Source organism: Notechis scutatus, chromosome 1 (genome assembly GCF_049901735.1).
Source record: "Notechis scutatus isolate UNSWTSFEM ecotype Mainland chromosome 1, rNotScu1.2, whole genome shotgun sequence".
NCBI classification, from domain to species: Eukaryota; Metazoa; Chordata; class Lepidosauria; order Squamata; family Elapidae; genus Notechis; species Notechis scutatus.
In genome coordinates this window covers 12,145,250-12,168,528 of record NC_142009.1, presented here as the reverse complement: position 1 = coordinate 12,168,528, position 23,279 = coordinate 12,145,250, and the positions used below count along the sequence as shown (strand labels likewise).

General features: G+C 38.3%; 1 protein-coding gene across 5 annotated transcripts in view; it reads left to right on the top strand.

Moving 5' to 3' along the window:
* NF1 (neurofibromin 1) overlaps positions 1 to 23,279 on the top strand; it is a 201,282-nt gene that overhangs the window by 1,452 nt on the left and 176,551 nt on the right. For all 5 annotated transcript variants that reach the window (XM_026680434.2, XM_087957081.1, XM_087957072.1 and 2 more), the window contains exons 2-3: positions 11,791 to 11,934; positions 14,696 to 14,779. In XM_026680434.2, coding sequence (XP_026536219.1) covers positions 11,791 to 11,934; positions 14,696 to 14,779 — 228 coding nt within the window. The remainder of the gene's footprint in view (positions 1 to 11,790; positions 11,935 to 14,695; positions 14,780 to 23,279) is intronic.

Below are 23,279 nucleotides of genomic sequence, written 5' to 3'. Positions count from 1 at the left end.
TGAGGAAAGGAGAGAAGCAACTTAGAACTAAGGAGAAATTTTCTGACAGAACAATTAATTAGTGGAACGATTGCCTCCAAAAGTTGTGGATGCTCCAACATTGGAGGTTTTTAAGAATAGATTGGACAACCATTTGTCTGAAATGGTATAGGGTTTCCTGCCTGAGCAGGGAGGGGGTTGGACTAGAAGACCTCCAAGGCCCCTTCCAACTCTGTTATTCTGTGATTCTGTATACAGTAATGGCATGGCCAAAATGGGTGGAGTTCACCTCAACAGGACAAAAAAAAACCCCATTAAGTTTGAATAGAGGCAAAAAGAGCTGAAATATATATTTTTGGTTCTTTTCTAGTTAGCATTAAATTAGCCAATTTATGTGATGACTTTATGTATGTGATAGTTTCTTCATCTCCTGTGGGGAGAAATAGATATTTAGTTATATAGGAATATGCCATTCTTTCATGAGAATTAGAATTCTTTATTAGCCAAATGTGATCAGACACACACGGTGCATAAACTCTCAGTGTACATACAACAATAGTGATAGATCATTATCGTAGTCATTGTAAAAATATATTCATCATAATACATTAGCTACAACACTTAGTGATAGTCATGGATACTAAATAAGCAAGCAACATAAATCATGTTAGGATACTAATTAAACAATTTAAATCATAAGATACAAGCAACAAAGTTATAGTCAGGCTATTAAAATGTGGATTGCAGGGGGTCTTAACTCTAAAGCAATGATCCCACTCCTCTCTTTTTTGTTGATAGCATGCTGTCATTATTGAAGGATGCCTGGGATGACAGAAGAAAGCAAATGATCTGTCGTTTTTTTCTTCATGAAGTTTTGAGATGGCCTGTGGGTAGCTAAGTGATGTTCTACAGTTCCTCTCTATGAGGAAGACTTTAGAGAGGAAAGCTTTGTTGAAAATCTTAAGAATGTTGGTTACTTTAAGTCTCCCAATGCCACTTGAACTATTTTCTTTTTAAATAGTCTGGAATAGGTGGTTGCTGAATTCCACAGAAAGGGGTTTCTCAAAATGAGTCTTTGTGTGGGAAAGCCAAACAAATATTGAATATATTTCTTCTGAGGGAGATGGAAAAATACCTGGATATAATATAGTTTCTTGTACTTTTGTTATGGTGGTAGTTGTTCCTCCTTCTCCTTCTCCTCCTCCCCTCCTCACAATGAGAGGAGTACAGGCAGTCCTTGATTTAACAACAGTTTGCTGAGGCTTGCTTCAAGTTACAGTGGCATTGAAAAAAGTGACATGATAGTTTTTCACACTTACCATTGTTTCAGCAGCCCATTGGTCACATGAGCAAAATTCAAACACTTGACAACTTACTCATGTTTATGATAGTTGCAAGTGCCCCAGGGGTCATTTAATCACCTTTTGACAAGCAAAGTCAATGGGGAAGCCAGATTCATTTAACAACTGCGATACTAACTTAACGCAGTGATTCACTTAATGGAGCAAACCTCACTCAACTGTCTTGCTTAGCAACAAATTTTGTATTAAACTGTGGTCATAAGTTGAGGACCACTTATATTTGTCTTTGAGTATGGTGGCACTGGGATAAAAAGTTGAAGATTCTTCTGGACTCTCATTATAGGGAATGTATTAAGAAAGTAAATATAATCTGTCTTAAATTTGGTGGGTTAAGAACATATAATCCTGTTGTTGGTCAAATTTGGAGTTTCCATAGATAACATGGGAAAAGACGTTGCTGCCACTATTTACTTATAGGATGCAGGAATTCTCTGTGGAATAAAGTTATAATTGTGGATATGTTTGAACTCCATTCTTGTAGCATCTCGATAGGGTTCCCTTGTATGAAGAAGAATAAAATACAAACTGTCTAAAGTGAGATTGGAAGAAACAAGTTGTCTATTGCTTAACCATTCTAGGGGTCCTTTAGGGTCCTTTAAGCGGGGGAGATTGAAGAATTTCCCCCACCTGTCACAAGAGAGGGTTTTTAAAATAACTTTTAAAGATTTAGAAAGGAGTGATCAGGAGTGATATTGTTAGCCTATAAGAGAACTGGGGAACTATTTTTCAGTCAACTTATTTTGTAGTTATTTTTCTTTTAAGAAATATTGAAAGTGCTTGGTCTTTGTTACTTTGGGGAGAGATGCAGGAAACTTTTCTGGTTGGGAAAACTAAAAACTGCCTTGGAAGGAAAATAGGTGCTTAGATTGTTCCCCTCTTAGATTGTTCCCATGGAGATCCTCAATCCCATCGTTTTTGATGTTTGAGAAGAAATGTGATACATTCTTATTTCATTTTGCTGTAATGGGTGGATCTATAGGGTTTATGCACAGATTAGACTGCTGCCGTGTGGTCAAGCAAATTTAGAAAATTGCGTGTGTGCACACATATATATACATACCGTACATATATATGTAGGTCTAGGTGTGTTCGGGTCTTTTCCCATGCAAGATTAAGAGTATCTTAATCTTACACGGGAAAAGACCCAAACACACCTAGACCTACATACCTGTACCCATGAAAATCTACAAACACACACACACACACACTGTTTGAGCATATGTGTTTGTGTATTTAAATAGAGAGCAAATTTTATTTATCCTAAATAAGATTTTTCTAAAATTGGAGGCGGTCAATATCCTAAATAAGGAGGATGCTGAGTACCATATGGCATGTATAGGCTTATAATTGTTCACCTGAGTTAAAATGTTTTAGGTCTATTGCAAGGATCAACTATTTTCCTTGTTAATGTAAAAAAAAATTAAAATTAATATTTATGTTGGGTGAGGAGGAGGATGACAGTCATCAAGACAGGATTCAGAGAAACTTTTAAATGCACTTAAATTATTCAGCCAAGATAGAACAATAATGGGACATGGTTTATTTAACTATCTGCAGCAGTCAAAATGAAATGTAATGATGCTCTGGATAAGGTAGCAGTAGGTGTATTTTGTAAGTATAATGTAACACTTTTAATCTAAGTCATGGTTTAATATGTCAGTTACCTATTACCCAAGTAATACCATGATACATGATTGATAATATACAGTAGCTTATTTCTCACATGGCACAAAGCATATTATGACATTACACTATGTGAATCCATTCTCTTAGTGACTGAGCAATCCAACCTTTCCCCCCCAACATTAATTCTTGTTAAAATGAGAATTGTTCCTGTGAATATGAAAGAAGAAACAATACAGCTTCTCTGAGTGATTCAATTGTTTAATTACAGACTCTGGGAAATGATTGGGGACCAAGATGTTTTACTGCCTTTGTTTATAATAGATTGGTTTAATAATGGTTGCTTATTTGGAAAATAGCCTTAAATTCACTTTAAAAAAAAATAGCCTTTTGCCCTAAATGTTCTAATGAAATGTACATTGTGTACAGTGGTAGATTATGACTATTGATGGTGTCTTTGGAAGTACCTCCTTGTTGCTACCCCCAAATTAAAAATCTAATTTGCTTGTGTTTTGTAACAACAATAAGAGTATTTAGAGACCACTCTTATTTGCTCAATGAATTTTTATGCCACTGTTCGGTGTGAAAGTACAGTCAATGAGAACAAGACATTCCCTATTCATAGGTTTACTATAAAAAACAGAACACAAAAGAGAAAAAAAGGATGGGAAAGATGAAAAATATCAGTTCTAGGTACAAATTTTCAAAGTTAAATAAACTTTGTATTGTGCAGTTAAAGACATTGAGGGAGAGAAAGAGTTCAATGGAATAGGACTTTTAGCTCAGCAGAGGGATGTCTTTCCAATGTCTTTCTTCTGAATTCTGCTAGAAGGACTTGGCTGGTCTTTGAGAGGTAAAAGCTATGCTCCCAAGTTGGGTTTGCCAAATGCCAGAATTTTTAATTCTGAGCCTAATTTTAGCAGGCAGGATTTTGTAGACTATATATGTAGTATAGCAGTTTAGAAAGCATTTCTACTTCATTTCTAGGGAGAACTAATAAAATTTGGAGTTTAAAAATAAATTGGTCAGCATTTCTTGTCCTAAATGTATATTCCAGGTTTCATATTTCTTGTCTTGAAGAGAAAGGCACATTCTTAGCATCCAGGGTTACATTTAGCCCTTGGAAACCTTAGATCAAGCTATCTGTGATCTCCAAAGTGTTTACCAAATTACTGTTTTTGTTATGATAGAAAGTGAATATTATGAACTTTATGAACTATATTGCTAGAATATAACCATGTCAGCTACATTTAATTGTAGTTCAGCTAAAAATAAATGAAATCAAATGTATCATTTGTTCTGGTCCCACATCTGTTTTTGAAATGTACCTGCTGGTACTGGTACTGAGTTTTGGGTGAAACTTACCCAGATGTTCAGTTTTTGTAGAAACGTGTGTAATAGGTGAATGTTTGTAGGGTGTTCAGTATCTTAGCAAGTTGAGTGAATAAGCCTGAGCATCTTGTTTTAACAAAATATTTACTCATTAGATTTTTATCCCATCTTTATTACTTTATAAGTAATTCAAGGTGGTGAACATACATAATATTTCTTCCTCCTCCTATTTTCCTCACAACAACAACCTTATGAATTGGTTGGGCTAAGAAGTTACCCAACTGTTTTTCATGCCTAAGGCAGAACTAGAATTCACAGCTTCCTGGTGATTGGCACAAAGTCACCCAGCCAGCTTTCATAGAGATGAGATGAGAACTCAGTCTCCTGTAGTAACCACTACATTAAACTGGCTCTATGTTATATTATGTTATTGTTTTGTTATGTTTTATTGTATTGTACACACAAAAAGACAAACTTGAAAAAAAATGGTCAAGAAGTCTTGTGTATCATCTAGTGAACAAAACAAAACAGAACGAGGTAGGTAGGAATAGACAGCAGAACAGCTTAAAAAATTATGCAGGGTTCTCTGAAATTCTGGCTTATAGTTTTATCTGAATGCAATTAGTTTGCCCCATCTGTCTTATTTGTAATATATATTTGTGGAGGCACAATAGCGCTTATGGCTTGCAGGCAAACAGGCCTCAGGTGTAATCTCTGGCATTTTCATGTTCTTTTTTCTAAAGCCATGATTAAGAAGAAAAACATTGGCCTGACATTTGTAAAAACTTTTGAAGGCTGGTTAGAGCAGGTCATCTGGTTCAGATGGACAAAGATGTGGAACATATGCTATGTTTCTAAAAAATGGCAATTTACTATAGGTAGTCCTTGACTTACAACTATTTGTTTAGCAGCCATTCAAAGTTACAATGGCACTGAAAAAAGTGACAGTCAGTTCTCACATTTATGACTGTTGTAGCATCCCCACAGTCATTTGATCAAAATTTGTATTTATGATGATTGCAGCATTGTGGAGTCATGTGATTTGCCATTTGTGACATTCCCAGCTGGCTTCCAACAAACAAGGTCAATGAGGGAAGCTGGATTCAACAACTATGGCAAAAAGTTGTAAAATTGAATGTGACTCCCTTAACAACAACCATCTTGCTCAGCAATAGAAATTCTGGTCAACTGTGATCGTAAGTTGAGGACTACCTATAGGTTGTTGGATTGGCATGGTTGTGGTTTAATAAAATAAAATGGGGGTGACTTGGAGAAAAACTCAGATTTCCAAGTAGAATTTATAGGTGGTGGAGTAAAACAATTTCTCCTGGCCTATATAAATATGTATATCTGTGAAACAAGAGTGCTAGCTGAGTTGATCATTGACTGTCTAACTAAAATTATGCCACAGTACAGGTAGTCCTCGATTTATGACCAAAATTGAGCCCATAATTTATTTTGCTAAGCAATTTATGTTGCTAAGCAATTTGCTAAGTGAGAAGTGAGTTTTGCCCCATTTTACAACCTTTCTCAGCACAGCTGTTAAGTGAATCGCTGCAGTTGTTAAGTTAGTAACATGGTTGTTAAGTAAATCTGCCTTCCCCATTGACCTTGTTAGAAGGTCACAAAAGGGGATCACAACCCCGGGACACCGCAACTGTCATAACTATGAGTCAATTGCCAAGTGTCTGAATTTTGTTCATGACTCCAAGGGAGAAAAATGGTCATGTCACTTTTTTTCAGTGACATAACTTTGAACAGTCACTAAATGAACTGTTCTAAGTCGAGGACTGCCTGTGTTCTGAGACTTAACAGTTGGACATAATTGCTTTGTTCAATGGCACAGAGTTCCTGTGTGTAGACTGGAGTGTTCAGAATTTTTGTTAAGGAATGAGAGGAAAGTATTGCCATGAGGTTCCTGCCACTAAAAATCATCCATATTTCCTGTCAAATTGTGTGTGTGTGTGTGTGTGTGTGTGTGTGTGTGTGTGTGTATTAGGTACAGCTGCATGGGTCATATATTGCTCTGATCCAAAGCTGTTGACTTTAATCCAAAATCCAACTTCCTCAAAGTGGACTTTTGAAAAGAATTTTATTAGAGTTGACGGTTACTTGCAACCAATTGACTGGTACATGACGCATAAGGGAAATGATTGGTCTGTGACCTTTTTAAGAATGTGGGGATGCAGCTTGCAACAAAGTGACTAGTGTTCATGGAAGAGGATTAGTGTCTTGGGTCTGTGGAATCATTGCACATCTTATCTCTACTACCACATACTTCTCCAAACTTTGAGTTTTGACACAAGAGGATCATATAGAATTCTTTCGTGAATCACAGGATTGGAGTTTTTAAAAACTGAACAGTTCTACAATCTCTTATATGAAAGATAGATGATGAATATAACGAGTTAAATTTCAGATATTCCAGGTATGAAAAGTTTTAACAATGATAGTCTCTTCGTTAGATGCAAGCTGGATTTGATTTAGATCGTTGATTTAAATCATGATTTAAATCACTAGTAAAAAGGCTTGATTTTAATTAACTCAATTTAAATCATAACTTTTAAAGAACAACTGTCATCTCTGTCCCGCAGCAGCTCCTCCTCCGACCCACTGTTGACTTACCAACAGTCCCAATATTGCAGAATATACAGCCTCATTCTACATAACTAAGCTCTATTTCATGCTGAATAAACTACATTATTGATATATCTTAAATAGAAAACAACCTTTAGATAGATTTTTCCTCCAAAAGCATTTTATTAAAATAAATTTGATAAAAAAAATTAAAAATCTGATTTAAATTTTAAAAAAAACCCATTTTTTTAAAAAAAAACATCAGTTTTTATCCACCCCGCTTAGATGCCACAGAGTGTAGTCTGATTTTATGGTAATGAAGTTTGTTTTGTTTTAGTAGCATGTATTTGTGCAAACACAACCAAATGTAGTTGGTTCCCTAAACGAGGCCTGAGTAGCCTGTAGCATGCAGCCCAGGTTTTGCACTCTCCAAAATTGTGCTCCTGAAATTTGATGGCAAATTGCTCATTTTTGCAACTGTTATGCTTTTATTTAACTGATGCAATACTCGAAATCGATGTCCCAAGTATCTGGCAAGTTAAAACCAGTTATTTTGAGTGAATTCCCTCCCAACATCCCAAAAATAATTTCAAAAAAAGTTGCAGATTTGTTCCTGCATATGTGGGCTCTGCAGCTATCTTGTTCCCCAAGAGAACAGGAAAAAAATGTACAGCTCAGGAAAAAATATCACTACCTTTGTAGTAAATATAAACCATGGTAAAAATGTAAAAGAGAATCTGGAAATGAATTTTGGCTATTTGTAATCTTTGGAGCTCTGGAAGTCCCAAAGGTGTTGCAGACTGGCTATTTATGTCATTAGGGTCACATTTTTTTGCTTTCTTGCACTAAATTATAGTTTGGGTTTAAGCTCCATTTAATTTTCAAACTGTTGTTTTAAGGGGGGTTAGAGCAAACAAACTATAATTTCAAATTTGCTTACCTAAGTTTCAGTTAAGCAAAAACTGAAATTAAAATCTTGCAAAGTCTCTTCATGGTTATGTTCATAGAGAAGACAGGAGTGCTTCCATATAAGCTTAAGGTCTTACTGGGCTCATTCCTTATACAGGTAGTCCTTGACTTACAACAGTTTGTTTAGTGACCAAAGTTACAATGGCATTGAAAAATGTGATTTATGACCCTTTTTCAAAGTTACAACCTTTGCAGCATCCCCATGGCCATGTGATCCAAATTCAGATTCTTGGCAATTGGTTCATATATATTGATGGTTACAGTGTCCTAGAGGCACACAATCCCCTTTTGCAAACTTCTGACAAGCAGAGTCATTGGGGAAGCCAGATTCACTTAACCGGGTTACTAACTTATCAACTGCAGTGATTCACTTAACAACTGTAGCAAGAAAGGTCGTAAAATGGGGCAAAACTCACATAACAATTAAGTGAGTTTAACAACAGAAATTTTGGGATCAATTGTGGTTGTAAGTCGAGGACTACCTGTACTGAATTGGGCCACAAAACTTCAGGGGCTTATGGGCCCTCTGCAATTCAGTGGCATCTCTTCATCATCCTTGAGGTTGGGTAGTTTTAGATTGAAATTCCCACTTTTTCTCTGCATCTTGAATTTTGCAGCAGATTCACCTTGTAGGAACAGGATTTGAGATGTAGAACAAGGATGTGTTGGCCTGGGGATAGCAGCCATAACCAGTTTCTGCATCGTTCCAAACTAGCAGAAATTGTGAAAAGTAGATTTTGTGTCAGCAGGTAGTTTTCCAGAAATACGTTAAACGCACCATCCTCATCCTGCTCTGAATTCATGAACTCTTTGAACATTTTCCCTTAAAAACAGTCAAGGGTGCTACCACTCATCTGGAGATCTTTCAGAGAACATTTACTGTATTCTTACTCCTAGTACACAGTTATGGAGATGTGACTATTCCCAATAAAAAATCAGGAGAGGAATGATAGGAGTTGTATGTTTTTCATTCCTTTTTGCATATAAGATGGGGAATATACCATAGGGTATATGGGGTAAGGAAAATTAACATTCAGCTTCAGTACATGTGATCCTTGACTTACGACACTCCATTTAGTGACTGTTCGAAGTTGCAATGGCACTGAAAAAAGTCCATTTTTCACATGAACTGTTGCAGCATCCCCTTGCTCAAGCAAACAAAATTCAGACGCTTGGCAACTGACTCATTCATAATAGTTACAGTGTCCCGGGGTCATGTAATCCCCTTTTGTGACCTGACAAGCAAAGTAAGTGGGAAACCAGATTCACTTAACAATCATGTTACTAACTTAATCATTGGTTACTCCCACATCAGAGGAGATCAGTTTTCTTCAACTTGATGTTTCCAGGTGTGTTAGACTGCAGCTGTCAACTCCCCTTTGGTTAGTATGTTGACATGCTACATCTTAGAAGCTTTTATTTTTAGTATATTTACATGACAGCTCATCATCGAAGGCAGCAAAGAGGAGAAAACAAAATCAATTTCCCAGTCAATTTAATTAGGTTGAAACCCATAAAGAATCACATTAACAACATGTCAAGGACAGCTGCATGCAAGTCAGACCTCTATTAACACTCTGGCCCCACCCTGGGATTAGCTAAGTCTTCACAGTCTTTGAAAAGGCCAGTAAGGGGTGGGGGGCTGTCCATATCAGAAGGCAGGATGGTAACAAGACAGGTAGCACAATACAAGCCCTCAACTTATGACCAAATTTGAGCCCAAAATTAATGTTGCTCAGTGAGAATGTTAAGTGGGTTTTGTCCCATTTTTCTTGCCACAATTGTTAAGTGAATCACTGCAGTTGCTCAGTTAGTAATATGGTTATTAAGGGAATCTGGCTTCCCCATTGACTTTGCTTGTCAGAAAGTTGCAAAAGGGGATCACATGACCTTGGGACACTGCAGTGGTCATAATTATGAATCAGTTCATAAATGTGACTCAGTTGTCAAGCATCCAAATGTAAGTCAAATGACCATGGGGATGCTGCAGTGGTCATAAGTGTGAAAAATGGTAATATGTCACTTTTTTTTCAGCACTGTTGTAACTTCAAATAGTCACTAAGCAAACTGTTGTAGGTTGAGGACTACGTACAGAAATGATGTTTCCTGGAACCCACTGTGGGACATTCTTCACTGATAGGGTCCGAAGCTTGCTCCTTCATCTGGAATAGGCAGTAACTATCACTTGTGACTCTAGGATGACCCTAGATTGCATACCAACTCTGTCTGAGGGAGTATTACTCCATCCAGAGTCAGTGATGGAAAAATACTAGTTATGAGGAGCCTTAAATCCTACAGCTATTTAGTCTTGTCAAGGTTGAGCTGAAGTCAATTTTTTCCCCATCCAGATCCCAAATCTTCGGGCATTGGGAAAGCATTTAGATGGAATCATTTAGTGACCTGGGGCAGAGATAGTAATGATACCTAACCTGATGTTAATGGGTTCTGTCACCTAATAGCTTCATGTAGATCAGTGACCCCCACCATCTTTTGGGCACTAGGGACTGTTTGTGTGGAGAGAGAGTTTTCCATGGACCGGAGGGGACGTGGTTTTTCACAAGCTGCTTGCATCCCACAGATGGGGATTTGCCTGTTTGCCCGGACTGGCTGCTGGCTTGCCACAGCCTGGGGATCGGGAAACCCTGATGTCGATGATAAATAGAGGTGGGAGAGAGTAGAATCCTGTGAAACTGATAAGGCACGATTAAATATATTCTACTACATATATTGACAGCACCAAGAATAGCATTTGCACAATGTTGGAAACAAAATAACATGCCGTGAGAGGAATTAGTAATTCAGAAAATTTTAGATTGTACTGAAATGGATAAACGTACGTTAAAATTAACAGATAAAGAAGAGTCAGAGTATTATGAAGTTTGGGACAAGTGGTACAAATGGTTGAACAATAGAAATAAGAATGTTAGAGATAAGAAAATTGTAGACAAATGTATATAAATGTATATATGTATGTGATCGATATATGTAATAATGATGTCATGTCCAGTTGTTAAGTTCAAGATTTGTAAAATGTGAAAAAGAACAATAAAAAATAATAAAAAAGAAACTGATAAGGCACATTGTTGTCCACTTTTATTGTATATATTTGTCCAAAAGTCCTATTGAGTCCAATAAGCCTATTTTTGAGTGGGAGTAAAATATCGGATATAGTTAAATCAAGGTTCTTCATTTTTTTTTTTTTAAAAAAAGCCATTGGTTACTAAAGTAAATCTTGGAGTGGCTGTGGCCCCCTGCCCCTATGTTAGATAATAATTTAGCTGTTGTCTGGCTGTCACAAGGGGGTCAAATATTCATTAAAATTGCCTTTACTCTTGAGAGAAACAGTATTGCAGTCCTTGGTGTGACTCCAAAGATGGAGGGGAGACCTGGGACTTGTTTGCTCAGAGCTGTAATTAAATAAAAGTTAAACCATGTTAATTAAATAAAATGTCCTTGAAGTTGAGATTGATTTTTGGTGCAATGTGGACATGTTGGTTTTGTTTCTGGCCAGTTTGGAAGTGGTTGCTGCTGCCTTTTTCTGATATGTTTTGATTTTTACAAAATTTTAAGAAAATGAAAATGGTGGTAACAATCAGAAAATGCTGATTGTTGACCTATGATGCATTTATTTTATTGAATGACTGATTTGATTTGATTTGCTTTTTTATCCTGCCCTTATTACTTTGTAAGTAACTCAGGGCAGTGAACTTACATAATACTCCTTCCTTTTCCTATTTTTTCCCACGAAAAACCCAGTGAAATGGGTTGGTCCAAAGTTGCCCATCCGGCTTTCATGCCTAAGGTAGGACTAGAACTCGCAGTCTCCTGGTTACTAGGACAGCACCCTAGCCATTAGGCCAAACTTGCTCTCTAATTCTTACATAATAAACTGTACTATACTGTAAATTTTCTTCTGTATAACAGCTTTCCAAACTTCCTTTTATTGCAGCTTCCGATCAAAACTAGCCAGCAGAATACTCACACCAAAGTCAGCACGGAACATAACAAGGAATGTCTCATCAACATTTCCAAGTATAAGTTCTCTCTGGTTATTAGTGGCCTCACAAATATCTTAAAAAATGTTAACAACATGGTAAGAGATATTTTCTCATTGACTTAAACTTCTTTTGATGTGGAGCAAGAGAAATATTTTTTTAAGTCTACGTAGATAGATAAATATATATTGGCTTGTTTTATTTTTATGAGAATTGGATGCCTATTATAATTAGAAGCTCTGAGAAAATACATTACATTCATTTCCTATCTGTAAAGTTATATGACAAAGATTCCCCCCACCGATGAAGACAGGCTAAATACAGATCAATTCTATCCTTGGTAAAACCAGGATAAATAACATTGTTCATGTCTATATAATGGAACCTTATATAAAGCAAAAAAGCAAAAAAACAACAACCCATAAAGTGTAATTTTATATAAAACATTGGATATCTGAAGTGTATGTGACATAGAATAAGATGGCTGCAGTTTGTGATTAAAACCAGTGGAAATGCTTATTTGATTGATTATTATTAATTATTATTTAAACATTTTATTAGATTATAGAATAAGATACAAAAATACAAAAGCAAATAGAAAATACAGTGGGGGGAGGAGAAAGAGAAATGGGGGGAAGGAAAAAAGAAGAAACCTCAACTTTTTACTTTTCCATAATAATATAAACTAGTCGTTTATAAAAACAAATCAGTATAATCAGTAAAACCCCAAGTCAAAGTTTCATCCCCCCCCCACACCTCAAGCACAAAGTCCAGAAGTGACCTTCATGTACCAACAAAAGTACTTATATTCTTTTCTGTGATCAAAACAGTCAATTTGGGCATTTCTGCCAACTCCATCAGCTTCTGAAGCCATGGTGGAAAAATGATTAAATATTTGATTCTGTAGCTAGTGTTTCTTTTGGGAAAAGAACTGCTTGTGTATTGATGTATGTCTTATTTTGTCCTTCTGTCTCTGTCCTTTGCTGAGGAAAAACTGAAATTAGGGTCTTCTTGCTGGAAATAGTAGGTCTCTCTAGACCAGGGTTCTCCAACCTTTTGGACTTCAGGGACCACCAAATTCATAATTTTAAATCCTGCGGACCACTAATATGATTTTTTTTTAAAAAAAATAAACACATTTGTAAAATAATGATCAGAGAACTTCCATTTTATTAATATGAAATGCACCTATTTAATATAACAACATTATAAATGCTTATTTAATTATAACAAAATCACGAATGCTTATTTAATCATAACAAAATCTTTAAAGGTTGTTTAATCATCACAAAATTATTAAAGTTAGTGTAATTATTACAAAACAATGGTCAATCTGAGTGAAGGAAAATGAAGATGGGCAGACTGACGGTGGCTTGCTGACGTTGGTGGGAAAGTTGGTCCCATATTCCAGAGCTTTGGTAGTCACAGGACTGGCCCTTTGGTCGTCCCGGAGCAGCTCCTCCACCTGGGTGCACCAGCCTGCCATAAAGGAGCTGCTCCAGGATGACCAAAGGGCCAGTCCTGTGACTACTACAGCTCTGGAATATGGGACCGGCCTGTGGTGGGGCTGAAAATCCCCGCCATAGGGGGATGGCACGTGGAATGTACAACTTTGCAGGTGGTGCAATGTACAAAAAGGAGTGCAGCCCTCGCTGGCCGGAACGAGGTAATGGTGCTGTTGCGGCGGTGGTGGGGCGGGCGGTGCAAACATTGCAAAGCGGTGGCTGGAAGGTGCAGGAGCAAAGCGCTACTCACATTTGTGCGGAATCAGCATTCTGCATTTGCCGTGGTATATTTGCAGCAGCTGGTGGCGCCAAGGGAGCCCCCGTCTCCTACCGCTTGGGCCTCGCTAAAAAGCGTCCGTAGTGCAGAGAGAAGCAGCCAGAGTCACTCTTGTCTCTCAAGGAGTGTTCGCTGAAGCGGCGTGGGAAACTTCGACTGGGCTCCTTGAGAGATGGGAGTGACTCCAGCTGCTTCTCTCCGCTTGTTATGCTTCCCGGACCCTGGAAAGAAGCAGCCGGAGTCACTCTCATCTCTCAAGCCCGACCAAAGTTTCCCACGCCACTTCAGCGAGCGCTCCTCGAGAAATGAGAGTTTGCAGATAGCTTGGCCGCCTGTTAATGGAGAGAAGCAGCAGGAGTCAACCCTAGCTATGCTGTCCATTGTGGATGCTAAATCAGCCCCCTACATGGCCATTTCTCTGCGGACCACCAACATTTTCTCGCAGAGCACCAGTGGTCCCCGGACCACTGGTTGGAGACCACTGCTCTAGACTTCGGCATTTAATGTTAGGAGAATAATAGCACCGTGTTTTGAAAGTTATATAAGGATTTAGTATGTGTGAGCTTATCAGAGGATTGGGATGTGACAGGACAGAAGAGAAACCATAATAAGCTCTCGAAAAGAATATTTAACAGCTACAGGCCCATCGGTATTGTAATTTCTGTAATCTTTCATCTCATAGTAAGTTTCTAACACCCCCTCATTAGGTAACTTCCCGAATAACCAGAAGAATTTTATGTAAAACTCTGGCAGACAAAGACACTAAAACAACACAAAGTTGTCATTGAATTTATTTTTGCAGTCTTGCAGAAATGGTACTTTGGGATTGATTACCGATTATTGTGTAGAGGATAGATTGTTCTTACTTTATTTTGCTCTATATTTTATCTTATTGTTTTTATTTTGTTACGTTTGGAGGATCTGTGAAGTGTAATAAAGTTGCTCATTCAAAAGATATAGAGGGTATCAGGGAGGTTATGTTCTTTTGGAAGTAGCGTGCTGATTGGGGTGGGTGACAGTATAAGTCAGCTTTGTTACCAAAAACTAAACTAATATTTTGATTTTTTTTTCTTATAGAGAATATTTAGTGAAGCTGCTGAAAAGAACTTGTATCTTTCTCAGTTGATTATTTTGGATACACTGGAAAAGTGTCTTGCTGGGGTGAGTAGCCTGTAATTTTCTTAACAAGATGTTGACATCAACACCAGTTAGTTTATGCGTGTAATGTTTTTTTATTGTTTTAATACAGCATTGGTCAACTAGGTGCCCTCCAGATATGTTTGGCTGCAACTTCTAAAGTGCATTCTGTGAATGCTGAGAATTGTAATTGAATTGTGGGAATTCTGAGAATTGTAAGCAGAACAAATCTGGAGGTTACTTTTAGTAAACTTCCAATCTTGTTTTGTTGCTTTCCTGAAGTTGAAGTACAAAGTTGCTTGTAAAAAGTGAGGATTTTAAAATATGGAACAAAAATCTGTTAAATAAATAAACAAATATGATATATACCTCAGCTTAGTTGTGAAGCGTTGTGCATTTATTTTCAATGTCTGTATGGCTCAGCTCTGCGTGGGTTTTCTTATGCCCTTTAAATGGAATAGTTTTTTCATTTCGTTTTGTTTTTTTGTAAATTGGAAATTTACACTTCAAGCCTCTGATATGCCCCAGATGGATAAAAAAAAATACATTTGACTATTATAAGAGAAACTTCAAACTGACGGTGCTCCCAGATAGTATTATCAAAGTTTAAAGAATGTGATAGGCACTGTATATGGGTAGTCCTTGAATTGCAACCATTGGTTTAGCAACTGTTCTAAGTTACAATGGCACTGAAAAAAGTGGCTTACAATGGTTCTCACACATATAACTGTTGCAGCATTTCCACAGTCACATCACAATTCAGGGCTCATGGCAACAGGCATGTATTTATGATGGTTGCAGTGTCATGTGATTGCAATCTTTGACCTCCTTTCTGACAAAGTCAGTGGGGGAAGCTGGATTTGCTTAATGAGCTCATGATTCACTTAACCGGATGATTCACTTCATTGTGGCAAAAAGGTCATAAAATCGGGCACGACTTCTTAACAACTACCTTAACAACTAGCAGTGGATATTCCAGACCCAATACTGATCGTAAATCGAGGGTCATGTATACCGTAATATCATATGAGGAGCACTCCAGTTTAGTGACTGCAAAATAAGTTTAGTGTTCTCCTTTGACTTTCTGGTTTTATTTCAGGTTGATTCAGTTCTGCACTGTACTCATGAAACATCTGTCCCATTGTTAAAGATGACTTTTGCAGGTGCTTCTTAGTTTATATTTCTTTGGTTTGTTAAACTTCCAGAGGGAATGTCATCTTGTACTTTCTGGGGGAAAAAAATCCAATTTTTATTTGGTTCTGTTCTCGGAGATAGTCAGCTCTCACTCCCCTTGCCCCCACCCTTGTTTCTTTGGGAATGTCACTCATTAGTTAGTGTCTTGTATGAAGCAGAATTGTAAAGCTAAACCTGGGCTTTGTGAAATTGAAGAATATATGTTTATTCCTGAAGGTTTCCTCAATGCAGTTCCAAGTTTAATGTAATCAGATCTTCCATAAGCTGCCTGTGATTCTCCACAAATGGTTTTGAAAGATTGAGTTCCAAGCCACAGCAGACAGAAGACTTGGGTTATTTGACGCTTGTATAAACAACATTCTATATTACCTCTTTCTGATCTCATTGTATATGTTGGACACAACTTTCTATCATTCCCTTGTGAAGTGAATTCTAGCCCAACACATTTGGAGCATTCATGTTTGGGAAAATGTCTTCCCAGTGGCTTGTGAATACTCAGATAAGATACTGTTAGGAAAAACAAGATGAGGCACTGAAGAGAACAGATATAGAGAGGTTGAGCCTATCAATAATGATCTTTATTTAGTATTTAGTATTTTAGTATTTATTTGATTTGTCAATCGCTTACAAGAGACAGGTATAAGAATAAATATAGTTTTGAATACATGAGATAGATACTTATAAGAATTGCTTTGCTGCCAAAAATTGAGAATCCAAACCCAAGCCTCATCTACCCACCTTACAGTAACTTCACCATAAACAACTAGTAGGGAGGGATATGTGGGTTGGCATGGCTGCATGTCAAAACATCTTGGAGTAGGTTGGTCCAGTTGAGAATATTTGCACATTGACTAAACTGGCTGTAAGAATCAGGTGACCTGTGTTGGCTCTGTTCTGATGGTCTATTGCTGGAGTGTTCAACCATGGCAACTTGAAGACTTGTGGACTTCAACTCCCAGAATTCCCCAGCCAGAATACTGGGAATTGAAGTTTACAAGTCTTAAAGTTGCCAAGGTTGGAAACTCCTGGTCTCTTCCTGTGTGTAGGCTCTGATTTCCTTTTTCCTTTGTGAAGTCTGCTCTTTCTTCAACATCAGGTGCCTGCTAAGCTGCACTTTATCCTGATGGTTGCTTCCAATCCTATGAGGCCAACTATTTTAACACTAAGGAGACCCTGAAAGAATTCATTGTTTCCCACAGATATAAAAAAGACACCCTTCATTTGGCTTATTGAAAGGCCATTAGCTGAACATTTAGGTATAGAATTTTACATTGAATCCTGGATAGATTTTCATTGGCAAGGAAGAACCAAGAGGTCAGCCAATATTGTTGGATTTGTCCTGAATGACAACTACTTAGAAGAACAAAACCCACTGTTGTGTTAATTATAGAAAATCAAGAAAAGAAAAGAAAAAAAGTAATTGAAACTGCTGATGCAATATTATTTAAACTGAAAGGATGACTATAGTCCAATCCTCATGGAGTTTGTTCAGTATATAAAAATAGTCCTCAAATTCCAACCATTTGTTTAGTGACTGTTTGGAGTTACAATGGCACTGAAAAAGTGACTTATGACCGTTGCAGCATCCCCATGGTCATGTGATGGTCACATGATCAAAATTCAGATGGTTGGCAACTGGCATGTATTTAAGATGGCTGCAGTGTCCCCAGAGGCTTTTGTTATACGAAAAGCTTAACAAACTTACCTAAATTAACTTATTACATATCTGTGCTATACTTACATTAATGTCTACACTTATGCATGATTCCTAAGACATCTTAACAGTTCCGTACTTCTTTGTTGCCCAAGCTCATGACCAAGTCTTGAGCCATTGTTTAGTCATCTTCAAGTTAGTTGGCCTCTCTTGCTATCAGATGATATTCTGACCTGCTGCTGAAGCATTGGTTTTGTATGGTCCCTCAGTCTGTCACTGTTTTTTGGAAGTGGTGGTTGAAGGAAGATGCTTTACCAGCAGCTGGGCATCCTACAGACTGCAAGAGTCCTCACTTTCCCTTTCTCTATTCCCTTTCCCTTTTGCATCCCCTTCCCCTTCCTTCCCTTTCTTCCCTTCCCCATCCCTTTTCTTCCCTTTTGTTTTCCCTTCCCCTTCCTTCCGTTCTCATTCCCCTTCCTTCCTTTTTGCTTTCCCTTTCTTCCCTTTCCCCCTTTCTTCCCTTTCTTCTTTTTTGCTTCCCCTTCCCCTTCTCTTTCCCTTTTACTTTCCTTTCGACTTCCTTCCTCTCCCCATTCCCTTCCCCTTCTCCTTTTGCTTTCCCTTCCCCTTCCTTCCTTTCCCCTTCCTTCCTTTCCCCTTCCTTCCTTTCCCCTTCCTTCCTTTTGGTTTTCCCTTCGTCTTCTCTATCTATCTATCTATCTATCTATCTATCTATCTATCTATCTATCTATCTATCTATCTATCTATCTATCTTATCTATCTTATCTATCTTATCTATCTATCTATCTATCTATCTATCTATCTATCTATCTATCTATCTATCTATCTATCTATCTATCTATCTATCTATCTATCTATCTATCTATCTATCTATCTATCTATCTATCTATCTATCTATCTATCTATCTATCTATCTATCTATCTTGGTTTGTCAATCGCTTACAAGATAACAGGTATAAGTATAAACACAATTATGAATACATGAAATGGATACCTATAAGAAAAATAAAAAGAAACAATAGGACAGGGACGGTAGGCACATTGGTGCGCTTATGCACGCCCCCTACAAACCTTTTAGGAAAGGAGTGAGGTCAATAGTAGAAAGTCTATGGTTAAAGTTTTTGGGGTTTGGGGAAGAAACCACAGAGTCAGGTACAGTATTCCAGACATTGACCACTCTGTTGCTGATGTCGTATTTCCTGCAATCAAGTTTGGTGCGATTAACCTTGACTTTGTATCTATTGTATGCTCTTGTGTTGTTATGGCTGAAGCTGAAGTATTCATTGACAGGTAAGTCATTGCAATGTATGATTTTATATACCATACTTAGATCAGACCGAAGGCAGCGTAATTCAAGGTTTTCTAGGTCTAGAATTTCAAGTCTGGTGGCATAATTTATTCTGCAAAGAGTAGAGTAGAGGAGTGGAGAACTCTTCTTGTGAAATATTTCTGGACTTTCTCAACTGTGCTAATATCAGATACGTAATATGGGTTCCAGACTGATGAGCTGTATTCGAGTATTGGTCTAGCAAATGTTTTGTATGCTCTAGTTAGGAGTGTGATATTACCAGAGAAAAAGCTCCGTAGGATTAGGTTAACAACTCTTAATGCCTTTTTGTCTAGGTAGTTACAGTGGGCTCTAGCACTTAGATCATTAGAGATGAGTATTCCAAGGTCCTTTACAGAGCTTGGATCATCAACAAGGTCTTGACTATTCAGCTTGTATTTTATTTTCTGATTTTTTTTGCCAATATGTAAGACAGAGCATTTATTTGTTGAGATTTGAAGTTGCCATTTGATTGACCATTCTGATACATAGTCGAGGTCTTTTTGGAGGGTAGCAGTATTGTCTGTGGTGTTGAACAGCTTTACATCATCAGCGAAGAGAACGCAGTTGCTCTTAATATGATCACAGAGGTCATTTATGTAGAGTATGAAGAGAGCTGGTCCTAGAACACTGCCTTGGGGGACACCATTGTTGATAGGTACAGAATTTGATAGGGCACTCCCAATTTTGACCATTTGTTGTCCGTTTGACAGGAATTCTTCTATCCAGTTATGCAGTTGTCCAGAGATACCCTAAGATTTTAGTTTTAGGAGTAGTTTGTCGTGTACCACTGACTCAAAGGCTTTACAGAAGTCTATGTAGATTGTGTCTATTGCTTTGCCCTGATTGAGTTTTTGCCCTGATCGAGTTCTTCCCTCACCCTTCTCCTTTCCCACTGTTCCCTTTTCTCATTCCCTTTCCTCCTCTCCTCTTTCTCTTTCTCACTCTCCGACACAGCATTTACTTTTATAACTGGAAATCAGGTATGGTTTACTGCTCTTTGACTGTCCTTGAACACACACACACACACACACACACACACACACACACACACACACACACACACACGGGAAGAAAGAAATGGAAGCTCCTGCTGGCCATTGCCAGCTTTTCCTTCCACACTACTTAATGATTCACCCAAATACAGTATGATGCTGCAAAAGCCCAAGTCTGAGTACTTTGTGTTTGGAACTCTACAAATCTTTTCAGAAACCTCAACTCTTCTCTCAAAACGATGATGCTAACTGTATTGCCAATAATTTTGTCTCATTTCAGCTTGGACTGGAATAAGACTTTTTTCCCCCTTTTCTGGTGAGTTTTACTTCTGCTGACAATTCTCTTGACTTGGTTGCTATTTAATTTGGGAGGGGGTGGAGGCTGGCATAGAAAGGGTGTTACCAGTAATTGTAAATAGTGTTGTGAAACTAAATTGCACCTTTCTCTGAAGAACAGAGCAACCTAGCATGCCCTTTCTAGTTCTTTAATTGCATTACACTTTTCCACCAGGCTTCAGCCCGGCTCCACCCGGTGTGCTGCAAAGGGCTTGAATTAATTATTTACAGTAGAATTTCCAAAGGGGGAAAAAAATAAAACCACAGTAAAAGAACCAAGTGCAAGTAGAATTGATGTGAAGCATTAAATTTCCATAAAAAGGAAGCACTTTGAAAATCCGGGCACGCAGAAGCTTAGTCTTCTGCCCAGACTTGGCATTGTCTGAGCATCCCTGGGAAGAGAGTTCTGCTGGGAAGGGGTTACCACTGAAAAGCCTTTTGTTTGCTTTAGTTGCCATTAACCCGCTCTCTGGCCCTGTAGGGTAGCACCCCAAGGAGCCTTCTGACACTCAGTGCTGTTGTAACTTTGAACGGTCACTAAATGAATGGTTGTAAGTCAAGGACTACCTAATGTTCAACATTGCCTTATTTTAGCCTGCAAATTCAAGATGAATAAACTTAAATATAAAGATGGTGACCGGAGCGATATGGTTCCATCGGCATTGAGCTGACTACAGGTAGTTCTTGACTTGCAACCATAATTGAGCTTGATAATTAAGGTCTTAAATTTGTGATGGCCATGATCACACCCAATTTTACAGTCTTTTTCTACAGGATTTAAGTTTGCAATGGGGCATTCCCCACCCACCCACCCAAGAAAATGAATATAAACACCAGTTTCAAGGGGTGGGATGCTAATTGTGGTCGTGTGACCACAATTGCCTTTAAGGGGAGGTTTGTTGCCATGTGCCAAAAATGCAGTCATGTGACCAGCGTTAGGTAGATGTTGTAACTTTGGAACTGTGTTGTAAGCACTTTTTTGGGAAACCGGTCGTGACTTCAGGTAGTTGCTAAGCAATCGGTCATAAGTTGAGGACTATCTGTATTCTCTTGCTTGTTAGTGTCTCTATCAGTCTTGTTCCTTCCCTCAAGAAGCAGAAATGCTTCCAGGCAGACAGACAGATGTTCTAAAATGGGTGGTCAACTATTTTAATTTTGCAACCTGTGGATTTCAACTCCCAGAATTCCTGAGCTAGCATGGCTGGCTCAGGAATTCTGAGCTTTGAAGTCCACATGTTGTTAAGTAGCCATAGTTTTCCCACTCCTTCTCTAAATTCTATGCTTCATTTTGCTGTTATCCTTTATGATCAATCTTTTTTTTTTCTCAAAGAGATTGCAAAGTTAATTGATAGAAAGGTACTGCATAATTTAGGGATACAACCAATATCTGAAGGGAATTGAGACATCTGTTTTTAAGTTCATAGTCTTAAGGATTCCTACAAAGGTATACAACATTATTAATCCTAAATATGTACTGCATTAACACAAGTCACTATTGCTTTCACGTAAAATGCTATGCTCCTCAGATTAACTTAGCACAGTGGTCTTATTCACATAGCATACTAAAGAAGTGAATGAGTATCTTCTAAAACGTTGAATTACAAGCTGGCTGATTCCATTTTAGCTCAGTCTGACTTGCTGTAGAAGAATAGTCCTTATGCAGAAAAAGAGAGAAACGTACAGTTTCCTCTACAGTGGAATACTATGCTAAAAAGGATCACAGTGTCTTGTTTTGCTTTGCTTAGCCGTCTTAAAAATTTCTGAAGAAACGGCATCAATCCCTGCAGCAAATTAGCCTGACTGTGAGGGTGGCCAATGTACTGTATTTTTCCACAATTAACTAACATATTTCCCAATATTTCAGACATAGGGTGGCCTTGTTCATATATCATGCCTAATTGGTGCTTGCCGGATGTGGCCAGCACATTGTGTGAATAAAGAAACAAGGTCAGTGGAGCCAGTCAACTAATCCTAATTTAGATTTAGCTTCAGATAGCTCCTGCTGTGTTTGCAATTAACCCAAAGGTGCTGTTCAAAAGGCAGCTGGATTTTCTTGTGTTTTTTTTTTCCCTTGAAAATGTTTTGCTTCACATCCGAGAAGCCTTGTGAAATGCTTTCAAGGGGAAAAAAAACCTCAGTTGCCTTTTAAACATCAGCTTTGAGACAATCATGATCTGGATGGTTGAAAATCTCCATAGACATGTGTGTTATTAAAATATTTTTCCCAATCAATGATTCCCCTGGATTGAAACAGTGTACAATCTCTGCCCTATAAGTAAGCAAATGAATTAGCTGTGTCAATGAAACAGCTGACTGGGGATTTAAATGACCTCTTTTCTTCCTAGAGTCCTCTCTAGGAACTCTCTCTAGCTTTTCACTCACTTATATCCTCCATGAAAAGTATTGACCTTCCAGACTCTTTTGTGGGGTATGGAACGGCTGTTAACGGCTAAACCCAGTGGTGGTATTCGACCAGTTCTGCCTGGTTCTGGAGAGCCGGTAGCGGCGATGAGCAGTGGAGACCGAACCGGTTCTCTTTGCTGCTCTGTGTTTGGCCCACCTGCCTGCCCGGGCTCCCATACTCACTTTTATGGCCAGAATTCAAAGCGCAGCTGCTTTGCACGGCACAAAATAGCGCCGCGCGGCAGCTGCAGCAGCAACCAGCATCGTGCAGGCTTGCAGGAGGCAAGTTAGAACGCCTCTGCACCTACACAAAGTGCATGTTTGGTGTGTGCATGCGCGCAAAGCGCGGCCACCAAGCCACGCCCACTGAACCAGTGGCAACTTTATTTGAATACCACCACTGGCTAAACCACATGGTAAACAAAGACATTCCCAACTGGGTCCTAGAAGCACACATAGTTAGGTAAATAACCAGAAGAGTGGAGGTTTTAATCAGCTGTGCTTTTGAACATTTCTGTAGTTTCCTTACAGAAAAATACTTGGATGCCTAACGAGTAAAGGATACTTCCTTGGTCTCTGGAATATCAGAGCCAT